The sequence below is a fragment of the Citrus clementina genome, unplaced genomic scaffold (assembly GCF_000493195.1).
Source record: "Citrus clementina cultivar Clemenules unplaced genomic scaffold, Citrus_clementina_v1.0 scaffold_3, whole genome shotgun sequence".
Taxonomy (NCBI): Eukaryota; Viridiplantae; Streptophyta; class Magnoliopsida; order Sapindales; family Rutaceae; genus Citrus; species Citrus x clementina.
Window position 1 is genome coordinate 49,364,872 of NW_006262339.1, and position 13,920 is coordinate 49,378,791.

General features: G+C 34.8%; 2 protein-coding genes across 4 annotated transcripts; both read right to left on the reverse strand.

The window, feature by feature from the left end:
- Positions 1-785: 785 nt before the first annotated feature.
- Positions 786-4,371, reverse strand: LOC18046685 (vacuolar protein 8). Of its 3 annotated transcripts, none has more exons than XM_006445095.2 (2): positions 3,730-4,371; positions 786-2,653 (listed from the first exon to the last, which is right to left on the reverse strand). In XM_006445095.2, exon 2 carries the CDS (start codon positions 2,642-2,644, stop codon positions 962-964), a length of 1,683 nt encoding a protein of 560 aa, XP_006445158.1. In that variant the 5' UTR covers positions 2,645-2,653; positions 3,730-4,371; the 3' UTR covers positions 786-961. The 3 variants fall into 3 exon arrangements, with proteins under 3 accessions (XP_006445158.1, XP_024044306.1, XP_024044305.1); XM_024188538.1 differs by having other exon boundaries at positions 786-2,693; XM_024188537.1 differs by having other exon boundaries at positions 786-3,566.
- An 8,476-nt stretch (positions 4,372-12,847) lies between these two features.
- LOC18046687 (ethylene-responsive transcription factor ERF027) lies at positions 12,848-13,732 on the reverse strand. The gene has a single exon (XM_024187601.1). It carries the CDS (start codon positions 13,730-13,732, stop codon positions 12,848-12,850), a length of 885 nt encoding a protein of 294 aa, XP_024043369.1.
- Positions 13,733-13,920: the final 188 nt, after the last annotated feature.

A 13,920-nucleotide genomic window follows, 5' to 3' on the forward strand; every position in this document is an offset into this window, starting at 1 on the left:
TACTCTTTAGCTAATTCAGGAGATGCGGATGGATGCTTTGAAGTGAAAACACAACAAAACTAGTGGGGTTAGGTCCTGGTGCTGTACAAGTATGACAACAAACTCTATCTATCTTAAGTGATGTCGTGTTGACTTTCCATATCATTTTGCGGAGCAGGCCTAACTGAAATACCCAAAAGTTTTAAAAAAATAAAAATAAATCACAACAGTTCTCGTAACGGCTTTATTCTCTTAAACTCTCTGATAAGTATCACCTTTTCTGCAGCTGTCAAAAATATATTTTTCTTTTAACCCAAATTTCAACCATTGAGCAGTAAAGACCAACTAAAAGTGCACGAGCATCATGTCAGTCCCAGCAAGTTTTAGGTTGAAAAGCGTTCAAAGAGAAATCATTTATGATCTTATCCCCCACCGAGCGAGCTAGGATATGGAATCCAGGACAATGGCGGAGAATTGTACAAGTAATTATAAGGCTAAATGATACACAACAGTACAACGGAGTAAACAATTGCTCTCAGGCTCTCAGCGACTGAAAGCTGTTGACCAGAGATGGCACATTCAAATAAATAAAGCCTAATAGATACAAAGAGTAATAATAAAATAAATATGTAAAGAAAGCAATTTTAACCATTATTATGATCTATGCATAGGAAACAACAGTAGAAAAGAATAAAGAATGACAAGGGATAAAATCTTCATCATAACAGATCATGATTGCAACACGTTCAAGTGCAAAGGCAAGTTGTGGTAAATGGCGATATCGTTGAGAACTGAAGAAATTGGGGGGAAAAAAAAACATTATACATTTATAAACATTAATAATAATGACGTCGGTTGCATGGTTGAAACATTATGAATATCATTGACTACTTTTGTTTCATACAGATCATGAAACATCAACCATACAACAGAAGCTATAGAAGAGGCCTTGTTACACAAAGGGTGATTTTCTTGTCATTTTCTATTTTCTGCTGAAAAAACTTCTCAACCTTCCTCTTTCCAATCGCTCGAGGAGCTTCCTTGCACCTGGAATGTCCATCTCAGAAAGCTTTTTAAGATATCCGATTGCACCATAAGAAATCATCAGCTTCTTACATTTCTTACTTGGAGAAAGAGATGCCAGGCAGGCCACTGCATATTTCTTTGCAGTGTTTTGTGGACTTGGGTCGAGCAATTGGACCAAATTTGGCACACTTTTATCATCCCTTTTGACTTCTCTGCAGTTCTGCGGAAGTGTCACCAAGCTTGAAATTGCTTGGGCTGCAACTTCTCTAACACTATTTGGTTTAGCTTCAAGCAACTTGATGAGCAGAGGTGTACACCCAGCTTCACCCACCAATTTTTTCATCTCTGCTGAGGTGCAAACCCTACAGAGAGCCGATGCAGCAGCTTGTTGTGCACCCAATGATCCTGCCTTAAGCACATGCACCAAACGAGGGAAGAAACCAAGAGAAATCAAAACCTCCTCAGAAACTGAACCAACCAAATTCCTCAATGCCCCAACTGCAGACTCCTGGGGCAAAGGACCATCAAGGTATGCCAATAAGCTTCGTATTCCACCTTCTGAAACCACAGACCTTCTTAGATTCTCATTGCTGGCAGTGAGATTCTGCAAGCACTCTGCAGCATATTCCTTGGATCCCAATAAAATTCCACAATCTAGGAGTTTGATCATAACCGAGACAATCCCTTCTTCAGCAAGCATTTGGCGAACCTCAGGAACAGCTGATATATTCTTCAACGTACAGGCAGCTGCTGCCTGCGAAACAGAGTCACCAGTTTGACAGATCTCAATAAGAGGTCGAACCCCACCATGTCCCACAATTGCCCGGGCCATTTCTGCCGACATTGACAATCTTTGGAGCGAAATTGTAGCCTTCTCTTTACCCACAGTGCTACCAGACTCAACAAGCCTAATGAGAGGAGGCAAAACACCTTCTGAAACAAGCCAATTCTCACAACTACCTGATTCAGCAAGTGAGCATATCACAGTAACAGTCTTTTCCCGTATACGAGGAGAAGTTGCTGTTAACAATTGGACCAGAGCAGCAATATTGCTCCGCCCCATAACAGCCAAAACATTCTTTTCATCCTCTTTCATGGCCTCAACAAGGCTGTCAAGAGCTTTGTGCTTTGCCTCCAAGTGCCCGATCTGAAGCCGTGCAAGTAATTCCCTTGTATTGCCATGTGTTGTAGCTTCGGCATCTGTTGAAGAACCAGCCACAGACAAAGGCAACGTAGCCTCCCCAAGCACTCCTGTCTTGATTAGAAGTCCACAGTCGTGCAAATTCAAATCCAATTTCCCTGATAAGGCATCGAGATCGCTCTGCATCCTAAGCTTCCCTTCATACTTCTCCTTCACACATAACTCTGCCAATTCAATTGCTTCCTTCAATGTCTTTGACACTGCCTGCAATTGCTCCCTACACAATGCATTTTTGGAAAAGCAAGGATGGCTTGACAAGTCGGATAAATGCGACGGGATCTGCTCCAATTTGGAGATTATCATCTTCCATCTACCAGGAAACCCCTTAATCTGTCTTGCCTTCTCAACAGCCACTGGAACAAGCTCTTGTGCATGTAACAGCCACTCATCAGCCGATTGAATATTGGCCAATGCCCCGTTACCACCATCTTCCACCATGATTATAATCTGGATTGGATCAAACAAATCAGCTGCAGAGTTGTTTTAACTGAATTCGATAGACAACCAAACCTTAATACAATGTCCCAGATGAGGAAAAAAAGGATCTCTGGATAGAAAATTTGAAGGCAGTGGAGCAGTTGCAATTATAAGGCGTGTAATATTATAAACTATTATTATTGCAAATAAAATAAGACAAATTAGACCAACATCAAGCCTCTCGAGAATCTTGTATGATCACAAAAAGCTTGTTTGCTGAAAACAAGACCCGACCAACACAATCAAAGTACCTAAAGATGCCCCCACGAGTAATTTCCACTGTTTAGTCAAGTGATATCATTAAATGCCAACCATAATTGATTTTTTTTTTATAACACGTACTCATGGAGACACAAAAGTTTCTAAAATATCGTTAAATGACGATGTAAGAAGTTACTTTTAACGGCCTTGAGTGCCGTCTAATTAAGAAGCCGTCGTCGGTGAGTAACTTGTTTGAAATACCAAAACACCCTTTTACATATCAAGCAAAAAAAGAGAGTTCCATCGTTACTGTGAGGGGCAAATTGGTGAGAGACAATGAAACCCACAACTTTACTTTTCACCAAGAAGATTTGATGCTGATTCCGATCTACATCCAACGGTCAAGAATCACAGGAGAGACAGGAAAAGTAGGAATACGTATTGCCATTTTCACCCCCTAGCTGGTTTGACTGAGAAAGAGAGAGACTTCCCTTTGAAGAGAAGATAGGAGGAGTCTCTATCTACAGTTGTACATATGTAGAGTGTATTTAAATTCTCCTCAATGGACCCAACTCCACTAAAAATCAAAACAAGTACGCAATGAACTGGAGAAAATTTTCAAATTTGGCGTGCTTATGTATACAGACACCAGAAAATGGGTCTCTCTCTCTCTCTCTAGTTTCTGAGTAAGCACAAAGAAACAGATTAAGAAAAATGATAGCAAACAGATTTGATCAATTGTGAAGAACCCAGATAAGAACAAAACAAAGAGAAGCCATTTGCAGAAGAAAAAGAGGAAAAGCAAGAATCAAAGAAAGCAAACGAAAAAAGCGTCAAGAACCAACCTTTAATTGAGACTCAGAAACTGAAATCTTGATCTTCTTTTTTCTCCAGAAAGCAACCCAATAAAGCTTAATCTTCAAAATTCCAGGAATTGGCAACCCAGAATGGCTTTATCTTCAAATCTATTCATCACGTTCTCTCTGAACTGAGACCCAACAATGCTTCCATATTTAGCAATCAACTACAGCTAGAGCATTCCTGAGAACCAGACATGTACAGAAATTGTTTGTTTCTTACTGAAGAAACAGACACTTAATGCTCGAAATCACGGAACAAAACGCAAGAAACTTCAACTAAGAAAATGAAAGAAGCTCTAGATTGAAAACCCAAAACCCATTAAAGTATTTTTCATTTTTAACGGAACAAGACAGAACAAATAATACAACAATCACGATCCAATTCAAAAATCAAATTTTACTTCAAGTCCCTCTCTCCTTTTCTGTTCATATAGAAGCCGTGTCAGGTCTTTTGTCCCTTTAGATTCTCTCACTAAAATAAAAATTCAGAAAACGCATTAATTATTTTAATTTTATATTATAGGCAAGTAGTAGTAGTTTTAGAGCGAGAAAGAGAGCGTTATGGAGAGAGAAAGAGCTTGTGTTTGAGACAGAGATGCTTAACTGTCCAGCATCATCAAAAAATCTTACGGCTCTGATTTATGTTTGGACAGAGGATATGACCGTTGAGATTGGATGAAATTTGAATGTGCTTTTCAGAATTTTTACGTTGGGTGACGTGGCGGTGTATGCCACGAGCGATATAGGGTCAGCTTCAAAGTTTAAAAAGCGTTCATGGTTGGTTTAGACTGCACATGCGTGAAAGATAACTTCTTGAGACCTGTGTGACTGCAGAGCGAATTTACAAACATGGACTCAAAATGGGTGTAAAATTTCAAGACTGCCACCAAAATATAGAATGGGGACAGCTAGGCCCAGGTAGGGAATGTGAATTAATGGGCGGGGGTAGGCTTTTCCGAGCCTTTCTTAGAAAAAATGAGGGTCGGGCCCGTTGCGGGCCTGGGTTTTTAAAATTTAAAATTAATTTTTTAAGTTGTTGTAAATTTATAAATTATAATGGTTTAATAATCAATTAGTTATTATAATTTATAATGAATTAGAAGAAATAATAATTTAAAATAAATAAAGTAAATAAAAATTTAGAGATTTAATTTTTTAATATTAGATCATCTAATTCAAGTATTCTCTTAATTATTTAATGCTTAAGAGAGAGTTTAACATCATGATTATAAAATTTTATAACATTATTAATTTACAAATTAAGTATTCAAGTAATAATTACACTTTTAGATTTTAATTTATAAATTTATATTTAAAAATTAGATGGTTGGGCTTGGCTTAAGTTTTTTTTTTTTAAGCCCTTCTCCAAGCTCTCAAAGGGTTGGGGGGCTGGGCTGGATTTTTTACTAAACCTAAGCCTCAGGGGTCAGGGCCTTGTTATTTAATATTATTATTTTTCTAATACAATCATATTTATACCCCCACATTATTTTATTAATGATTTTATCATTTATTAATAGATAACCGATCCATCTAATCAATACTTGAATTTTATATTTCAAAAAAGAAATCAAATTTAAAATTTTGAATTACACAAGTAATAATATGTTCGAATTATCAAATCATACAAAGTTATGATTATGTCTATCTCATCATGAATGTATAAATTGTAAACACGCAATTTTAAAGATTATGATTGTTTTGGACCCTTAATATTTCAAAATTTGACTATTCTATAATTTCATACAGAGGGTGTCATTATCTTTAATTTATATATGTTGTTAGGACTCGTTTGATCAATTATTTGAAATGGGGATGCCTTTTTTTATAATGTTCACATGGGACTCGACACATCATTCCAAGACCAAAATGCTTTAAGTATGTAAGAAGAGAAACATAAGAAAATACCAAAGCAAGATTTTGAATAAACAATGTGAGACGCGTAGCTTCAAGTTACAAGAAGGGCAGAAACTTCGATAAGATGTTGATGTTGTTTATGCTTTTGAAGTGAAAATGTGAAAATGGCATGTTGCTTTTTAATAATCAAGGCCAATAGCTTCCTTCTTTAAAATCAATGGGTTTAATGACAGAAAACGAGAAAGGCCTTTTGAGATCACAAGCGAGATCACCAAGGTGCGTGTTATGTGCTGCGTCCATTCTGGCCCAGCGTTGGCAGGATGGAACTGTGCTGTATGTCCGCTAATCGGTCTGTGTATCTTATGTCCTCTTGGCGCTGTAGCCAATCCATCTTTATTAGTAGGAAGGGTATTTGACACTCCAATGATTGGAGTCCAATCCTTGTTGTTTGCTGCAAAATAAAGAAAAACCGAAAGGTTTTCAACTTTTGATACAAAAATCATAATATTACCACGTATTTGGCTATTGATTTCCATAGATACGAAAAAATACACAAGCAAAAGTCCAAATTTTTAAGTCTAAAAAAGTAAGCTTAAATAAGATTGAGTTCTAGTCAAAGTCTAGTTCAACGGGACTATTCTGAAAGGTCCTCAAGGCTTAATGAATACACTTGAGATTTCTTATCAAACACAGGCAATTTGACACAAAAATTGGCATGCGAATTGCCACGCAAATATTCTACATGTGTAAGATCACGCCAAGCAAATATGCAAACTAGTTAAAATACTTTCCTATGCTACAGAGAACATGCAAAACTTATTTATGGGATCCTTAAATTCATGCGATGGCCGTATATGTAAAAATTAAGGCATTATACTTCATGCTATTGATGTCATGAAAGAGCATATCTTGTGTAATATACTTTATATCATATCACATGTCACGCGATAAATGTGCTTTTCATACAGTACAAATGAACTCAAACAACTCATTTGAGGCTCACTGTGATAGGTGTGGTGCGGACGGTAAGAGGAGTGATCCAAACTAATTATCTAGTAAATATATTAAGGTTCGATCCATTTGGTGGCTACGTGGGATCGTGCAAGATTTAGTAGATAATATAACTAGCAAAAGGCTTAACTTTAATGTTTAACAAAACTAGGAACTCATTTGATAAATTCTAAGATTATATATATCACTTACATGATGACTGTCATTTTGTAATAATTTATTATCTTGTTATGTCTGTGTAGAGAGAGAGAAAGAGAGATTTCAATCAGAGATCCAGGATCATATTAAAGTTAAAAATAACGTAGAAGATAAAAAATATAAATTTCAATACACTAGAATGACAAAATACATTGAATTATAATTTGTGTTTTTTGTCTTTTAACTTATTCCTAACGTTAATATGGTTAGGCTTATTTTTCAAAGGATAATATTGCAATTCACATTTGACTATGACTCTTCAACTCCTAATGCAAATATGGATCATAAATACATAAGGTGTGTTTGGGAGTGAGGTGCTATAACTTTTAAGTTACAACTGTTGTGGAATAAAAGTTACAGCTATGGAATAGAAATTGGAAAAAAAAATTTACTAACCTGTCAAAGCCCAGCTACAAGTGTTACCAAACACCTTAGTAGCTGGGTTTTGGCAGCCCAACTATCTCACCACACTCCCAAGCAGACTAATAAACCTATAAATGCATAGACAACAAGCATTAGAAAGAGTAGAGAATTATTATATTATACGATTCAATAATCATTGATATAAAGAGTAGATAAATGATTGAATTATCATTCATATAAAAAAATTATGATTCATATAGAGATCACAACTTAATAAGCTATAGAAATAATAATTAAAGTAGTCCTTTATTTTGTAGAGTCCTTTGGATCCGACCCGATACTTTGTGAGTGTGATCACTTCTCTATATACATTTTCCTATCATATTTTTCACTAATTTTTTTTTCCTTGTGTCTTTTTGCAGGTCTTTTTTTCCTAGAGCCATGAGAAGCTACAATAGGCCTTTTTCTAGTCTATTATCGCTTCAAGAAGGACGTAGGGTTCAATTTTTTGAATCCTCCTTAAGGGGACATGTCAACAATTACAAAAACTCCCCTATAATCACTAGCATTAACATGTGTACTTTGCATTTGATAACTGATAGCTTTAAAATAATCTTATCAATTTATTAAACATATACAACAAATAATGATTTAGTCCTCAATGATGCTCATCTTACGATGACCAATAGTGCCATATGAGTTGTTTGATCGATCCACAACTTAAGTACTATTCACAAGGAGCCACAAAATTATATTGTGTCCACATGCTCACTAGATCACATTAATATAACAATTCTATCAATTAAAATAGATATATAATCGTATAAGCGATGCTGATAATGAGTAAGTGTCTATATATATGGCATTCATTTTATCTTCATCAACAAAGAAGTGATATTTTCCATTGAGCAAAATGGAAGATGTATCAAGGACCTACATAAACATAATATGCCATATCAAAACTGAGACATGACCGATTCAATTTTGTGTGGTCTTACTATCATATTAAACTTGTCATATGGGTAACTGCTTGTTTAATGCTTATATTTTAACTTAATTGTCTGTTTTGTCCTCATATTTTAAAAAAATTCTTAAAATATCTTGTAATTAAAAATATGTTACATTCTCACCCTTTGTTTTTATTTCGTTATTACAATAATATTTTTGCAACATATTCTTGTCATTAATTTATTTATTTATAAAAAACTTAATTAGTAGCTTAACCAATAATTATTCAGTAACAAATTAATCAATCAATATCAGAGTGAAAAAATTAATATTTTTTATACATTTAAAACAATCTTGCTAACAATGATTTATAAATCAATAATATCAGTCAACTTAAAACAATGTTTAGTATCCTCTACAACAATCTTACTAATAATTATTTTATAAAAAAATTAATTTACCAAACTTATCCTAAAAATAAAATAATAGTATAAAATTTGTGTAAATTTATATGTTACTTTAAGGTTAATTTGATAAATTCTTTTTTCTTTTCATTAATATCCCCAAGAATATTGTTGCAAGTGTATTATTGTCTAAGAAAAGAAAAAAATAAGGGTAAGAGTGTGATATAATTAACGACTATAATATCTGAGATTTTTTTTTTATAATACAGAAACTAAATAAATACTTAACTAAAAATTTATTAAGGACGAAATGAACATTTAAACTTGTGATATCATTCAATTGATACATTAATTTTAGCATCAACATAAAAACTCTTTTAGCGGGACCGTGTGGCAATGTCTATATTTTATTTGAAATTAAACCAAGTCAATTATTACTACAAACAAATAAAAAAATTTGAAAGTAAGCCTCTCCTCTCTTTTCTTTGTCTCAGAGTGAGAGATGGAATTAAAGTTGCTATATCAATTTGAATTCAATTATTTTTCCCTTCTTACTGAGTTTTGTTTTCGAAGTTAGTTTTTCACATATTGAGGGCAGTTTATATTAGTCCGCGCACAAGTGCCATGCAAATTGATAACTTGCCAATGGGATTGGGCCTAAGCACTTTTGTTGTTGGAGAATGGAGATCTAACATATTTCAAAAATTAATTAATTAATTAAATGGTTTTACCTAGTAGAAGTTTTTTATATATTAAAATCTAAAACCCTATGTTTGTTGAAAGAGAAATTTTAGAATATCTCTCATATGCATGATATATCATGATACGTGTTATTAAATTTAATATAACCATCATTTACATGATGATTTTTTAAAATAAATACAAACATATCATATTATTATTTACTTATTGTATGACTGATATAATACCATTAATGTATTTTAAAATTTCTCCTATTGTTGGGGAGAAAAACTTGTGTATAACAATTCTACCAACCTATTAGAGTGGTGTTGTTATAGTGGTGATATCAGTCAATACTATGCATGAAATGTATCTCATTATGAGATGCAAGACTCACTATAGTCCTTATAAAAAATTACTACTCTGCTGAATGGCAAAACACAATTAACTAATTCTAAAACCTCACCAAGCTAAAGTAATAAAATCATTGTATACAAGTTTTTCTACTCCTTCAGAGTCACAATGAGAGTTGATTAATGCATCTTCTGCATTTTTTAATAAGAGAAATTTTAAAATACATCAAAAGTATTATATCAGCCAATAAGAGAGTTTTTTTTTTTCTTTTTAAGGAAATATTTTACACTCGAATCTCGATGGTTGCACAGTGCATGTACTTGCATTCATAGCTGCTTCAGGGTTTGCAAGATTGCAATATGTAACCTGTGAATCGCCCAACTTTGTAGGCTCCCAAGATACCAGAGCCAAAAATTTGAAATTGGGTAAAGAAAATCCATGCAGTGTTCACAAAACATCTATACATATTAGAATCAAATGTGCAAGCTGCATAAAGAATGGCCCGTGTATATATATATATATATATATATATATAGAGAGAGAGAGAGAGAGAGAGAGAGAGAGAGAGAGAGAGAGAGAGAGAGAGAGAGAGAGAGTTCCCATTAGAGGTGGCAAAAATACCCGCCCAGTCCGGACTCGGACCGTACCCGGGTGTTGTGGGCCGGGTACGGGTATGAAGCCGGGTCGGTCTTGGACACCACTTGATAAACCCGAAACCCGGATTTTATTAAAAAAATATTATAAAATATATATTATTTTAAATATTTATATTTATTTGACTCATTTATTATACATATATAAAGTTTTAAACACTTAAAGTTTATATTTTCATGTCAAATTTTATTAAAATAAATTTAAAACTTATAAAATTACCAAAAAATAAAAAAATATATACACATATAATATTAAAAAACATAAAATTTGGATACCCGAATTAAAACCCGGCCTGAACCCGAACCCAGACCGGTTGCATCCGGACAAAATCCAGTCATTGCAATACCCGGACCCGGCCCGAGATTTTGCCATCCCTAGTTCCCATATGATATATAGGAAACTTCAAAGTTCTAATTAGCAGCTGGTATCGAAAAAGTCTATGATTTGAAGTCCAGAAGCTTGCTTGTTAAGCCACACGTTGAGACAGACCCACTTTTAATAAAGTCCCGCAAACACTTTGTTGAGACTTCGCACATTTGCTTCCATACGAATGGTTTGCTTTTTAACTTTTTAGATCGATCGATGATAATCATATCCTTGATTATATATGTACTAATTAACAAGCAGTCAAGCACAATTAAGAACCCAAAAATTAAAAAAAAAAAAGAAAAGAAAAAGAAAGTTGCTTAACGATTACTTTGTTTTATCCTTATTGATAGCAATTGCTAGCGATGGAGTTTAATATTCTAACTTAACTCTCAAAGCACGAAAGTGAAATTAAATATCTATGAGATCATTACGAACGTAGACGTCCGATTAGGATCATTCAAATTCAATCATTGATAATATAATTATTTTACTCAATGGGAGAAGTACAAGCCTCCTATACGTACCCCATTAATTAACCGTGATTTGGACTAATTGCACCATGCAGTCATGCACTCTCGTGGTGACCACTGACCACGTTTACGAAGAAAAATCCAATGTCTGTCCTTTGTGTTGTTTTGTTCTTCCTTCACTGGAAAGCGACCTCCCTTCACTGGCCGCATTCCTTTCGTATGCAATGGTAATTGATCGGAATAGATTTCTCTCCTCGTATGATCTCTATTGAATTTTTAAAGATCTCTGTCTTTTAATAGTAATGTATGAATATCTTAATCCTAATTAATTAAATAATTGTTTACTTGTTCCTTAAAAAATTAACTATTACGTTTTGTATGTACAGTTATAATTTTTAATCAAAAATAAGATTTGAGTGAGTTTTCATTGCTAATTGACTGCTTGAACTATCTTACTCTTACTTTGAATGATATCATCAAAAACATGTATATCTTATAATTTTGCAAAATGAAGAATTTTCTATGTCAAGTTATTGTTGTGAACATTTTTTGTGATCAGAGGTAGCATTAAAACATCATGCCATATATGTACACATTATGTCAAAATTTGACAAATGAATTGAAATTTACTAGAATAATCGAAGTAAAACCTTATCAACTAGTTGTATTATCTTTAGCACAAAGAAAAGTTAATTGAAAGCTGTTATCAAATTTTTGCAGATATAATGTGGTAAAAGCGGCGTGGTCTTGGCTTCAACTTTGATGTTGCTAACCCGAGTGCCTCTGGTTCACAGAAAGGCTGTCTAGGCATTAGCTCACCTTCATATAATTTCTTTCGTTATTTTTCTTTTGTTGGCTATTTATTTTTTTAGCTTGGAGGTTTTGATTTATATCCTCCTTCAAATATTTTATTTTTATTTTAATCTATAGATGCGGTAGTCTCACCTAAGCCCCACCCTATGGTGGTTTACAATTTAAAAGTGAAAAAAAAAATCACGTTGTCAAGGCTCTATTGGCCCAAAACAGAATGTACGGGATTTTTAGCATGTACAAACATCAAACCAGAGACCAAAGCAAGGCTTGACAAAACAGAAAGTATGATGGTATGTCGTCATTCCGTCAAATGGAACTTTCACGCTAGAACAACAACTAGCATGAAAGTCGATTTATTACGACATTATATATAGCTCATTAATTGAGTCATATAGCATCAAATTAGCATATACTATTCCAATGACTACAAATCTACAATTAGAGGTTCCTTCGGGCCCCTTTTCTAGCTGATTGCTGAAGGAAAGAAACTAAGGGGCTAATGCATAAATTTTGTAGACTTTTTGAATGATTAAGCACTATAAATGTTGCAATATCTTATTGCTGGAAGTCTCGAATCAGGATGACGTGAAGACATTCGAAAGCATTGATTCCTGCTTTAATTTGGATGTGCATGCTTTGATCAGTGTATTAAATTTCACCGTAAACTTCGATTTTGGCCTGGACTTCCCCCCTCCAAACCACAGAGAGATAATGGATGCCTGCTATCGTTATAGTTTCTTTTTTAACAACAGTATATCATTGAACACATATGCCGTATATATGATCATATTATTTGAAATTGAAGTGTCATAATTAAGTTTCCCACTGTACACACTTTAGAGATCACCAACTTATCGATGGTCATCATCACTGCAAAGTAAATAAAAACAGAAACAACTTCAAACCTAAAGGCTAGCAACAGCTATTATAACTTCTCATGCACCCTTGAAATTAAAGAAGCTTCATAATCATAATAGCATCCTATATATGATCAAATTCAGTTCTACATTTTGGGGACCCACTAAACGTTGGAGGAACAACAACAGAGGAAGAAACCTTGAACCTCTTACTCCTCGACCTCGAAGCCTCAATCTCACTAGTGCAAGCACCAATATTCTCCGGGCTATCAATCCACCCCATGGTTGGATCGACAACTTCCCCGATATCCGAATCCAGCCCGTCGGAGTCCAGCCCATGTTGCCGGAACCCACCCCACTCAGTGCTGCTACCATCAGACACAGTACTAGAGCTTTCCCAAGATGATGGGTCATGCATATGGTCAGCTGCTTGAGGTACGATGATGCTTGGTTGCACAACTTTTTCAATGTTCTTCAAATCCACAGGGGTTTGGTATTGGTAGCTCCTAAAGTGGAAGATACTAGCAAAAGTGAAATGATCACTCACTCTACTCTTTGTGGACTTCTTGTTATTTTCCGAAGTCCTAGCCATGATGCTTTGTAGGTTCTTGCTCAACTTGGCCTTCAATGAAGAGAAGCTAAGACCGTTGCGCCCATCGGATTGAGCCACAAACCTTCCATTAACACAGGGAGAGGAATTACCCGAATCCGAATGATTTAGGGGATTATTATTATTGTTAACTGCCGATGATGCAAAGTTTGTTCGAGCATTTTCCCCACGTAGGGCACGAGCAGCTTCGTCATAGGCTCTTGCAGCTTCTTCAGGGGTATCATATGTGCCAAGCCATAACCTCACACGTTGTGATGAGTCCTTGATTTCAGCCACCCATCTACCTGACGGCCTTTGCCGGACTCCAACGAACCTACGAGCAGCCGGTTTGGTTGTTGCTTGACCGCCTTTAGAATTGGTGGTTGTGGGGTTCTTTGATGTTTCAGATCCAGCTGCCATGAGCACCTAAATTTAATTATATTTAAAGATTCAAGTGTATTTGGATGTGATATTATTTAGGGTTTAATTTTCCGATGAGTTTTGTGAAAAGAGGGAGAAAAATGTTTATGAGGCATAGACAGTACTAGGCTGCTGCTATTTATAAGAAAATTATAAAATTTTTGGTATATTAAACTATTTTATATGCA